At 38.5% G+C, this 11746-nt stretch overlaps 2 protein-coding genes across 2 annotated transcripts; both read left to right on the top strand.

The window, feature by feature from the left end:
* Positions 1 to 2654: 2654 nt before the first annotated feature.
* Positions 2655 to 9551, top strand: LOC103400039 (ubiquitin-like domain-containing protein CIP73). Its single transcript, XM_029094817.2, has 16 exons — positions 2655 to 2882; positions 3926 to 4069; positions 5240 to 5357; positions 5536 to 5616; positions 5838 to 5944; positions 6063 to 6134; positions 6282 to 6443; positions 6569 to 6638; positions 6738 to 6910; positions 7156 to 7320; positions 7417 to 7488; positions 7570 to 7699; positions 7807 to 8226; positions 8569 to 8951; positions 9145 to 9231; positions 9342 to 9551. The coding sequence occupies exons 2-16, from the start codon at positions 3947 to 3949 to the stop codon at positions 9348 to 9350; spliced, it is 2172 nt and encodes a 723-aa protein (XP_028950650.2). The 5' UTR covers positions 2655 to 2882; positions 3926 to 3946; the 3' UTR covers positions 9351 to 9551.
* A 240-nt stretch (positions 9552 to 9791) lies between these two features.
* On the top strand, positions 9792 to 11656 carry LOC114819130 (small ribosomal subunit protein uS17-like). The gene is made up of 6 exons (XM_029094818.2): positions 9792 to 10023; positions 10133 to 10173; positions 10333 to 10433; positions 10898 to 11042; positions 11164 to 11253; positions 11355 to 11656. Exons 1-6 carry the CDS (start codon positions 10012 to 10014, stop codon positions 11443 to 11445), a joined length of 480 nt encoding a protein of 159 aa, XP_028950651.2. The 5' UTR covers positions 9792 to 10011; the 3' UTR covers positions 11446 to 11656.
* Positions 11657 to 11746: the final 90 nt, after the last annotated feature.

Here is an 11746-nt window from a genome sequence, read left to right as displayed (position 1 = left end):
CAAGCCTCAACGGCCCTTGAAACAATCTCCAGCCCAATTCAAGATCGAGCCTCGATGGCCCTTGGATCGACATCTACAGTAAGGGACTTCAAAACGCATCTCCTACACGTGACAAGCACATGTATACGACGTGCCTTGAAGTGGGGGCATTTGTAGACATCGAAATTTCGTAAATAAATGTTGACCGGTAAATCAAAGTGTCAACGCTCATGTATTACATAAATTTTACACGTAGCGTGTGACTCAACGAAAATTGAAATGAGTTGGAAAAGTCATCAAATAGGACACGTGTCAACACCTGGCAGAAACGACTTATTTCATCTGGAATATTATATTCAAAATTAGGCCTTGGAAATTTCTATAAATACAAGCCTATTTCATTCATTTAAGGGAACCAATTCATATTACACCTTGAAGCTCTGAAGCTCTGAAACTCCGAAGCTCTCAAGCATCCAGGTTCCCGAAGAATCAAGAAAGCTCTCTTCGTCCTTCGTTCTTCGTCCATCGCTCTTTCAAGATCAAGCCCCGACGGCCCTTGAAGAAAGCACCATCATTCATCATCCGTTCATCCAAGATCAAGCCCCAACGGCCCTTTGGATCAACAATCATCCACCTTCAAGATCAAGCCCCGACGGCCCTTGAAGAAAGTGTTCTTCGTTCATCGTTCTTCCAAGATCAAGCCCCAACGGCCCTTCGGATCAACAAACGTCGACAAATCCACACATCCAACCGTTCTTCAAGATTAAGCCCAAAAGCCCTTGAAGATCTGTTCATCACTGTTTCTTCAAGATCAAGCCCAAAAGCCCTTGAAGATCCGCTCAAATCCACCTTCAAAGATCAAGCCCACGACCATTTGAAGAAACTTCCAACAGTTCATCCAAGATCAAGCCCCAACGGCCCTTGGATCAACGAAACATCCACAAATCAACATCTTACGGAGATCAAATCAGAGGATCAAAATAAAGAGAGATTGTAACCCAAAATCATCAAATACAAATATTTGTTTGTGCACGTCGTTTCTTGTCTCTTTCGTTTCAGGAATTTTCCGTGTTCACAACTATATTTGTGTTGGTTGATTAATGTGGTTGGACATTGTTTGGATTATTGCTTCAGTTGGTTGTTTACTTGTTAGAACTACTGGAATGTTATTCGTTGAGATATATTGTGACACGGAGATATATTGTTGCATGTGAAAGATGTAATAACGTTACTTGTGCATCACTCATGTGTCAGAAGTGGTTGGAACTTTGTTGGTGAGAAAGGAATTTGGAAAGAGGGTAATGGAAATGATCTTTTGTGTAATTGAGCCAAACTCTTAGTAGGTACCAAGTCTCAGGCGAGCCCACAGTGCACAGTTTCTTTGAGGGTAATTCGGGATTGGCGACGAAGAGTTTTGGCAAGATGACTAACAAAAGGGGAAATTGGGATGATTGAGTTACATGGGCTTAATTTGTATATTAAAACATTCGAACCACCACTGCAGAGGTAAAATGCACGGTATGGGACGTGCAGGTCCGCGTGTTTTATTATATGAATTAACGGGTAGACATGAAGAGTATTGTATTGCACTCATGCATTGTTGATGATAATGATTTGGTACTTGATTACATGATTTTATTACACTTCATTTAATATTGTCAATTTACTGTGATAAGGTTATGTCTCTACTGAGCTGTTGAAGCTCACCCCTCTATTGTTATGCAGGTTTACTAACTAAACTGTCAAAAGGGTAGAGGGGATGAGACGAAATAGATGTGAGGCTAGAATTTGTATTTATTTATTTAGCCTTGTAAAGAATTATGGATTTCTTTTTATAAGAGGAAATTTATTTTTCACTTCGTTATTTTAGTTTTATTTTATTTATTTAGCTTTTAACCCACGTTTCAGATTCGGGTTCAAGTTTTTATTACCGACCCCAGGTCCGGGGCGTGACATCATTATTATTATTATTATTATTATTATGTCACTACATTATGATAGGTGACAAACTGTATTCGATGTATAGCTCATTTAACACAGTATCTATTTGTATAGTAGGAAAATAAAATTGAATAGAAAATCTGACTAGCTATTCAATTTTATTTGTTTCCTTATTAATTTGGATTCTTTTCTTAATACATTTTTATATCATCTTTATGTACTACGTAATGTGATAAGTGATGCATATATGTCAGGTTAATTGATAGATTTATCTCATTTGATGTTAATTATGTGCACCATTTACCACTTCGTGAGGTACAATAATATGATCCTTAACATTATTGTAAATAATTTTATTTGAGCGGTGCGTGCTACTTATTTCGTAACTTTTTTCAGCCTCTCAAAACGTCAATATATGTACTTGAATGAGGTTTTTCCATAAAACTCGTCCTAAGCTTTCGAGTTTGGATCCAATAACAATATCGCGAGTTTGTATTCTCTACATTTGAAGAATAGCAAATATCGCGACCTATAGATTGACCAAGATGACTTTGTAGTATGAACTTGATTGGTTTTGAATTAAAAAACTTCATCATCCGTGATGTAACCGCACGTGCTCTATTTTATTTTCTAAACAGTGATAAAAAAACCCAATCCCGACGGTGAAAATGCAGAGCTATTTACCTCTCCAAAAAAAAAAAAAATTTACCGGTCGATTATGCCCCCACTAATTTAGGCAAAAGTTAGTACACCAGTATTTCCTTCCTGCCCAGCCCTCCTCCTCCATCATTTGCCACACAGTGACAGAGCGGACGACGACCCACAAAAATCTCAGTGGCAGAGACCACCTGCGTATAAACCTCTGTGTCTCCGAGGGCTTTTGTACACAGTTGTCCACGGCTATAGGGCTTTTGTCACGATTCCTCATCTTCCGGAAGCTTATCGAAGTTTCTGTATTTTAGGTAAGAACTATGATCATGTTCTGTGTATTGGGTTTTTCGTTTTTTTTTTTCGATTTTATTCGGTGATTCAATTGGGTTTTTTGTGTTTTTGGGTTGGTTAGGTTTGAATGTATTGCCCTTCTGGATTTTTTTATATTTTGGAATTCTGAGGTTTTTTGTTTTTGGTTGTTCTTGATTCCAGAAATCCTATGATTGTTAGTATTTAGGTTGTTGTTTGTTTAGGATGTGTTTTGTAATCATCTGTTCGTGTGTATGAGTAAAAGGTGTTCACTTTACTGAGGTTTTGAGAGATTGCATGCGATTAAATCCAATTTCACAAAGACAAAGGGAATGTGAAATGAGTTGTTCATTCAAAGTTGTTTGAATCAAACAAAACCAAATCTTGTTTCGGCATTAAAAAGTTCGAACAAAGTTCATGTGTGCTAGCTGGTGAGAGTGGATCAAAGTCAGGGTCATGAAATGTGACATTGAAAAGAAAAAAAGAGAATAGGAAATTGTGATACGAGTGCTGTTACTTTCCTTGTAGTTCCGTTACGATGTTTGCTTGTGGAGCTGATGAGTAGATTTTGGTCATAAATTTTAGTGATGTGATTCGGCATTTAACTATAATGAATGAATGCCTTTATACTAACTTTTATGCTTTGCCTTGCATATGTGCAGACTATTGAGTGCAATGTTGTTAACTCAGAATAGTGACAAAGAGTTTGTAATTGTACACAATCATGTGTTGAAGTTGGCTTAGGTTATGGAAAATCAAACACATTGTATATATGAATTTTTCGTTGGAATACTTGTTGTGGTTTGGGAATTAACCAAGAATTGCTACCCATGTTTTTACTACAATTGCGCATTACTGTTAATTAGAGATGGGCATGCCTTATAACATTAATGGTTTTTCCTTTTTCTCATTTTTTTTTCATTGTCGATTATCATGTCATTATATTATTAAGTAGTAGTTGATTGAATGCTCCATTTTCTCCAGCCCAACCTATAATAAGGAGAAAGAGGGCTGTTTTATGATTTATACTCTTGCTGTTTTCTAGGTTCATTGCGGTCTGAGGAGAATGGGAAGTAATGGTAGTGAACAGATTCTCATGGGTGAGCAGGTCGAAGGGTCTGAAGCCACTATTGAGATTAAAATAAAAACATTGGATTCACAAACCTATACTCTCAGGGTGGATAAACAGGTTGCTTCTTTAGTGATCTTTTATTATATCTCCTGCTCTTGTGCAACACTTACATCCTTGCGTACAATATTTACCATTGTACCCCATGTGCATAGAGTGTACCCATATAATATGTTCCCAACAGCTTGAGATGGTTTCCTCAAGTTAAAGGTGCTAATATGTGTGAAAACTCGAAATGTTAGAAAAGTTACTTGTGCATTTGACATAGTTTTTAGGGTGAAGTGCCGATTTAGTCCTTGAACTATCATCTCAGTGAAAATTAGGTCCCTGAATTATTTTTTTGGTAAAATAAGTCCCTAAATTCATTAAAAATTGCTAATTTCATCCTTGCTATTATATTCAAAGCTATTTTATCCAATTTTTCGTCAACTTAAGTCACTTGACACACTTTAGAGTGTAATACTGTCATTTTCTCGCCTATAAGCCCTTAACATTTCATATAGGTTGCGAATCTAACTTCTAATTTACCCTCCAAAGTTAACTTACACTATGTCTTATGAAAAACTACCAATTACCCTCCAAGGTTAACTCCATACACTATTTCTTTATGAAAAACTATCAATCTACCCTTCAATGTGTATCACATGCAAGTAATGTGACTTAAATTGACGGAAAGTTGAATATAGTAGCTTCGAATATAATATTAGGGATGTAATTGGCAAATTTTTAAAATTTAAGGATTGATTTTTTTGAAAAAATAGTTTAGGGACCTAATTTTCACTGAGGTGATAATTCAGGGACTTAATTAACAGCTCATCCTAGTTTTTAAAATAATTAAAAAAAAAGGTCGTACCCAGTGCACAAGGCTCCCGCTTTACGCAGGGTCTGGGAGAGGTGAATGTCGGCTAGCCTTAGCCCCATTTATGGAGAGGCTGCTCCCAACTAGTTTTTAAAATAATTATTGAAGCTTATTTGTGAAGGAATATTGCCCGTGGAAAATGCCAGTAGCATTTTTTTTTGTAAAAGTTTTCCCAACAGTTTTGAATTTACTAAGGGTGGTGCTATCCACACACCCCTTTTTACCTTTCACACACCCCTTTCAATTTTCTGCTGTCAGATCGAATGAATTGAAAAGGATGAAAGGATAGAAATTAACATGGAGTGTATGGAAGGTAAAAAGGAGTGTGTGGATAGCACTACCCTTACTAAATTGTGTTTTATGAACTGCAGATGCCAGTTCCTGCTTTGAAAGAACAAGTTGCTTCTGTCACTGGTGTGCTATCAGAACAACAACGACTGATATGCCGAGGAAAAGTTCTAAAGGATGATCAGCTTCTCTCTGCCTATCGTATCCTATTCTTTTTGTATTGTGGAAGAATTTTTTAGTTTTAAACCTTGTGGCACCTCTATGTTACTTAGGATTCTCTGTGGGTGTGTGTTTCCCAAAATGTAGGCTTCATAGGCTCACTTCCATTCACTCACCAGCTTTTCATGTACGCATTTGATAGTTCCTTAACACAGTTTAGATGTTGAAGATGGTCACACCTTACATTTGGTTGTGAGACAGCCTATTCCACCATCACCTGAAGGGTTACCAGATCATCAAGGTTGATCTTAATACTATTAGTACTCTACAATTCTATGTGTTGTGTGTTAACATGTTTTAGATATGGACACATTGTTTGCAAACTACCTGATAGTTTGGGTTCATGGGCTGTTTCGAAAAATTGGTAGTCCAACATTAATGGCAAACCTTAATTCTCTTCTAGATATTTGATTCAACTATTAACATCATTGACATTGTTTTCATACTACCAACTGTGTGTAGGAACTGATCCAGCTTCAAGTTCAAGCCGTCATGCTGGCCCTGGTGTTGTCATTGAAACTTTCAGCATGCCTGTTCAAGGGGATGGATTTGCACCTCAAATCAATCGGGTGTGTCTCTAACTAAATAATTTGTATTTCTACATGGTGTAAATAAATTTCATGGTAACTGAAAAAAAAAAAAAAAATTCATGGTGATGATTTCCTCCTTGTCTCTGTGTCTGAGCAGATAATCTCTGCTGTTCTCGGCTCTATAGGAATGCCAAATATTGCAGGTGGCAGTGAAGGGATTGAAGTCAGGGTAAATTTAAAATTGAAAATTTCTGAAGCTAATATCACTTAATGGATACTGTGTTTGTGCATATGTATATCATTTGTTATTATAAATTTATGTGTACTTTTATGCTTACATCTTTAATCTGTTATGGGGATGGTTGATATGCTGAAGGAACATGGGCCACAGAGGCCAGAAAGGACATTGGGTTTGGGTGGTTTGTTTGATTTCTCCCAATTTCAATCTGAACAAACTGCCGCAAGGGGTCCATCTGATAGATCAAATGGGACTTTTAGTCATTCAACATCATTTCCTTTGGGGGCCCTGCCACCTCTGGCAAGTTAAAAGTTTCCAATTTGTTTCATTAAGTTTTATTCTTCTTGCATAGTTTGATCTTTAACTTAATGAATCTCTTTGAAAGCAATAGTATAAATATTCTGCTTTATCGGTGATCTTTGCAGGTAATTCCTGATTCTTTGACCACTTTAACCCAATATCTGAGTCATATGAGGCGTGAATTTGAGGCTATTGGTGAGTTTTCTATGTGCAAGAATTTTTATTAATATAAAGTTGTTACACAAATGGTGCTAGTTCGCTGAAATGGTTAAGTGTCAACTCATTTAACAACAGACAGAGATGCGGGAAGCAATCAAGCAGTTGCTACTCATAGGGCTGAAGAAAGCTCCAATTCCTCATCCCGTTCAGGGATAAGGCAAGAGGGGCTCTCCACTCCTGCATCGTTGGCAGAAATCATGCGTTCTACTCGACAATTACTTGCTGAACAAGTTGGAGAATCCTTACTTGTGCGTTCTTATGTGTCATTGTAATTTTTCGCTATATTATTGCAAGTATATATATATTTGTGTTCCAAGTTGACAACTTGTGGTTGGAAGCTTGATTTTTCATTAGCTGTCACAAATGAGCAGTTTTATTGTTTAAAGCAGAAGAATCTAGTTACTGCGATTCTATATTAGCTACAAGCTTTCAGCTGTTTGATTTATCATGTTAAACAAAAAGACATTGCGATTTTCATGTTACATCTTGGCAGCAATTTGCAAGTCAACTGGAGAATCAAGTGAATGTGACTGATTCTGCAGCACGGTTGAGCGCCCAAGCTAGTGCATCGAGAACTGGAGCTTTATTTCATAACCTAGGTGCCTTTTTACTTGAACTTGGTCGTACAACCATGACATTGCAAATGGGTCAAGCACCGGTAGTGTTTCCTGGAATTGCACTTTCCTTGTCATGTCATTCTGTCCATTTAGATCTCAGCTGACTTCTAAACTTTTCTCTGGGTCATCTTATGCAGTCTGACGCGGTGGTTAGTGCTGGACCTGCAGTTTTCATATCCCCTACTGGCCCTAATCCCATTATGGTTCAGGTAATTTTCTAAACGCTTAATTAACACCTCGTTGAAAATAGTTTAATTTATACTGACTGAAACTGAATCATATTTGGCCAGCCTCTTCCCTTCCAATCTGGAACGAACTTTGGTGCCATCCCCATGGGAGCCATGCAGCCTGGTTCTGGTCTTGTTAGTGGACTCGGTACTGGTTTTCATCCAAGGCGTATTGATATACAAATACGAAGAGGTGCCTTTTATTATTTATTCCCAGGCTATTTCCGTCCATGTTTGGTTTACATTTGTTTAATGCTTAAGTAGAAGTTAACTTTAAGAATTATTCATTGTATCCATAAGGTTCGTCGGCAACCACACCCGATGCCACTCGAGATGAACATGGGGAGACTCAGCAGCCTTCAGGGCAAAGAAACCCAGTAACAAGTTCTGGCAGTGAAAATCCTACTAATCAAGCCACTTCAAGGGTCTCAGGTGGTTCAGCTTTTGCTGGAGATCCGGCTGTAAGGATAATGCCAATCAGGACCATGGTTGCAGCAGTCCCTGCTTCCCTCAGTCGCCAACCATCAGATTCTTCTGGTATTTCGGGAGGGTTATACCATCCACTGCTTGGAAGGTTTCAACATGTAGCTTCTGGGAATGTGAATAGTGAACGAGGAACTCCAGCGTCCAGAGATCGTCACCCTGCCAATCTCCATACTGATCATCAGTCTTCTGAATCTGCAGCAGAACAGCAAAATGCTGCAGATCCTGCAAGAGATGGTAATATACTCTCTGGCTGTGCCAGGAGAGGACAATTTGTTTTCTAGCACCATCAGTGAGTATGGCGGTGCTAGAATTTTCTCAGATATTTTGTTCTTTATACTTTAGATACTGCATGTCTCTTAATTTGTTATACTATGTAATTTGTGAAGTAGCAAGAAAAAGGTTTGGTTCAACAAAAATAACACATAGCTCGTCCAAGGTCTTACGCACAAGAATTAATTTAGGCAGTAGCTCATCAAAGGACTTGATTTGAGTTGTTCATCTCTTCTAATTAGTTAACCCTTGTGGTTAAGTTGCTATAATTGGTTGAGTGTATTCATTAGTGGCTTTTTCCTGCAGGATCAGCTCCCAATGTAAGACGACCATCAATCTCACGAAGTGTCAGTATCAATATTTTATCAGCTGGTGGAACCCCAAACAGCCAAGAATCTGAGAGACAGGTCCCAGGTGGTATATTACAGTTTATAAGGACCCTCTTTCCGAATGGTGAAATTCATGTAGAAGACGGCAGTGCCGAGGGAGTGACTGCAGGTTCTGTACCAGATCAGCCAAGGCCATCTAGTGGTGGTGTGGCTGCACCGGAAGCAGAACCAAGGGCCAGCGATGAAGGAATATTTTTGTCTAATTTGCTTCATGAAATCATGCCATTCATATCTCAAGCCACAGGGGGAGAGCCAGGAAATTCTTCCGAGCACAGAATGGCCCAAGATTCTCCCACCAGGGTACGTATTCTACACCAGTTATCATTTTCATGGCATTTTACGCCAACATTCAGTGCCCTTTTTCTCGTGAATGGCCAAACAAAGCATACCTGCACATTAAGTTGTGGAAAATCTTGATGTTAGGCTGAAACAAAATGTTACCGATGAATTAAAAAAGTGATAATGAACATAAAGATGATTATGTGTTTTGCAGGCTGAGACCTCCGATGTTGGGTCATCCCGTCGGCGGAGTGATTCTGAAGAATCCGAACCAAATCTTCCTACTTCAAAACGCCAAAAGGTGACAACGATGTACATGAAAATCTAAATCAGTTTTATTTTCATTCTTGTACTCCTATGCTCTTTGATTTTTGTGATGTTTACAAGTAGTGTGGCTTTTCTTCGATGCAGAAGGAGTAGTCATGATCGGATGGTTCAAGCAACGGTACTCATTGTCGTGAAAAAGTTATCGGGTTTTTTTAGCACAATCTTTTTTTTTCAACACAGATTGCTTCTTGTTTTTCACTTCATGCGAGATGGTGTAAAATTTCTTTCGATTTGTGGGGATACTATCGAGACATTGTTTAGCGGATATAATATCATAGTGTTACATAACTTAAATATCAGGAAACCGAATTCCGTCCTTGCTAATTAACACCTAGTTTTCCATGGATTATTTGATCCTTAGAAGGCAGATATATACTTTGGTTAGGAATTCTCCCGCAAGTAGTGAATTGCCCAACTGAATATTCCTCTTCAAGCCGTACGTCTCAAGTTCAAACCTTTATCTTCATCTTTATCTTCATGTAGCTTAGAGTAGTAATATGCTCGGAATTAAAAAATCTTAGATAAGCAAAATAAGGTGTATAAACAGAAGTCAAACGAAAACGAAGGCTCGCAGAGTCGGAGTCGGCCCAAAATATCTCGGCCCAAAACACCCGGCCTAAACTTACCCAAATCGCGCCCTTATGAGTTATGTCAGTACAACACGCGGGCGGCGCGCAAACGAGAGGGCTAGGGTTTTGTGGAACGTTGAATCGCCTCCTCCGCTATCACCTGGACTCCTCTCGGGCTTTCAATCATGGCGGAACAGGTCGGTTCTTTTCTTCTATCCCTGCTAGTTGTTATTGTATCCAAAATGGCGTCGTTTCGATGTTTATAGCAGTCGTTTTATTTGATTTTTTTGACATTTTTGGTTGCAGACTGAGAAGGCGTTTCTGAAGCAGCCCAAAGTGTTCATCAGGTAACTGGTTTGGTTGATCAATTTTTTTTTTTTTTTTTTTTGTTGGGATTAAGATTTGGTTGTTCTAAATTTGTTTTGCTTAATTATGCATTTACATTTGCGTCCTATTTTATAATTTTTATTTATTTATGTTTTGCTGTAATCGAATTAATTAATCAGCTCTAAGAAATCTGGGAAGGGGAAGAGACCCGGAAAGGGCGGTAACCGGTTCTGGAAGAGCGTTGGGCTCGGTTTCAAGACCCCCAGGGATGCCATTGAAGGTCCTCTCTATCTTTACTTGTGTATCGTTTATGTATAGTAGGTTAAGTTATGCCGTGAAATGAAATCGAAGCGTTTGGTGTATGATTGTTTGGCTGTAATTTTGTATGCTGATTGATTAAAAAGTGGTATTTGAGTAATGTTGTATTATCATTCTTATAGTGATTTGCATTGTTAAAGTCTTTATGGTATGTCACTATGTCGTTCATTAGCGTATACTACTACCTTTCAATTAGGAGAATTAAGCAGATGAGAGACTATAGCGAGTGTTATTCCGTGAAATAACTTAAGTTTTGAATCAATCACTTGAAATGCTTGTTTTTTGGGATTTCCAAAGATCGGGTCCTAGTTTCGCTCCAAATTGAGCTTTAGTTTTCCTGTTTATTTTTTGTGTCAGCATTGAGCAATTGGAGTGTTGTATTTTGCTGATACGGTTGCGATATCTCATTTTTTTTGTTTCTTACAGGGACTTACATTGATAAGAAATGCCCGTTCACTGGAAATGTTTCAATCAGGGGCCGCATCTTAGCTGGAACTTGCCATAGTGCTAAGATGAATAAAACAATCATTGTTCGAAGAAATTATCTACATTATATCAAAAAGTATCAAAGGTATGATGTTTGCATTCTTTTTTTCTTTTCCTTCAACATCTGTTTGACATTTTGGAAAATTAAAAGGTACCATCCTCTATGCTTTCGTTCTGAAATTTTGTTTTCTTGTCGCTTGCTTAAGATATGAGAAACGACATTCCAACATACCTGCCCACGTATCTCCATGCTTCCGTGTGAAGGAAGGAGATCACGTTACCATCGGCCAGTGCAGGTGATTTACCTTAGAAGCTCCTTTTTAGTTTCATTTTATGAATATAGGCTGGCCACCTGTGCTCATTTTCGATTTTCGTTTTGTACTTCACCAATGTTCAGGCCATTGTCCAAGACTAAGAGGTTCAACGTCTTGAAGGTGACACCTGCCGGATCTTCCGGCACTGGCAAGAAGGCTTTTGCTGGAATTTGAATTTTTTTTTTTTTTTAGGAACTTCGAGTTGCATTATAGGCCGGCGCTGTAGGCATTTTGGGTTTTGCTCAAGATGATTGTGTTAGAGAATTGAGGAGATATAGCGACTTCCCCCGTTATTTGACTCCAGTTTTCGGTGTACTGGTTGAGTTTTGTTGTTTTCATGATCTTCATGGTACCGAAAATAGGATCACTTTCCATTTTGTTTCAATTATAGTGCGTATGCTCTGAGCTGAAATGAGTAGTTCCTTGTGTGTCACCGCCGCAGACGGACGGCCGGCCGGTACCGCTTCCAGGCTGA

This window comes from Malus domestica, chromosome 15, assembly GCF_042453785.1.
Source record: "Malus domestica chromosome 15, GDT2T_hap1".
NCBI lineage: Eukaryota > Viridiplantae > Streptophyta > Magnoliopsida > Rosales > Rosaceae > Malus > Malus domestica.
The sequence above is the reverse complement of the archived record's forward strand: the minus strand, read 5'-3'. Positions and strand labels throughout refer to the sequence as shown.

Bases quoted from the DNA above. Each gene is read 5' to 3' on its own strand.
- LOC103400039 (XM_029094817.2), top strand. From the start codon at position 3,947: ATGGGAAGTAATGGTAGTGAACAGATTCTCATGGGTGAGCAGGTCGAA. The intron at 6,444-6,568 runs GCAAGTTAAAAG...TGATCTTTGCAG, and splicing joins TGGGGGCCCTGCCACCTCTG to GTAATTCCTGATTCTTTGAC. The intron at 7,489-7,569 runs GTAATTTTCTAA...ATATTTGGCCAG, and splicing joins CTAATCCCATTATGGTTCAG to CCTCTTCCCTTCCAATCTGG.
- LOC114819130 (XM_029094818.2), top strand. The intron at 10,174-10,332 runs GTAACTGGTTTG...TTAATTAATCAG, and splicing joins CAGCCCAAAGTGTTCATCAG to CTCTAAGAAATCTGGGAAGG. The intron at 11,254-11,354 runs GTGATTTACCTT...ACCAATGTTCAG, and splicing joins GTTACCATCGGCCAGTGCAG to GCCATTGTCCAAGACTAAGA.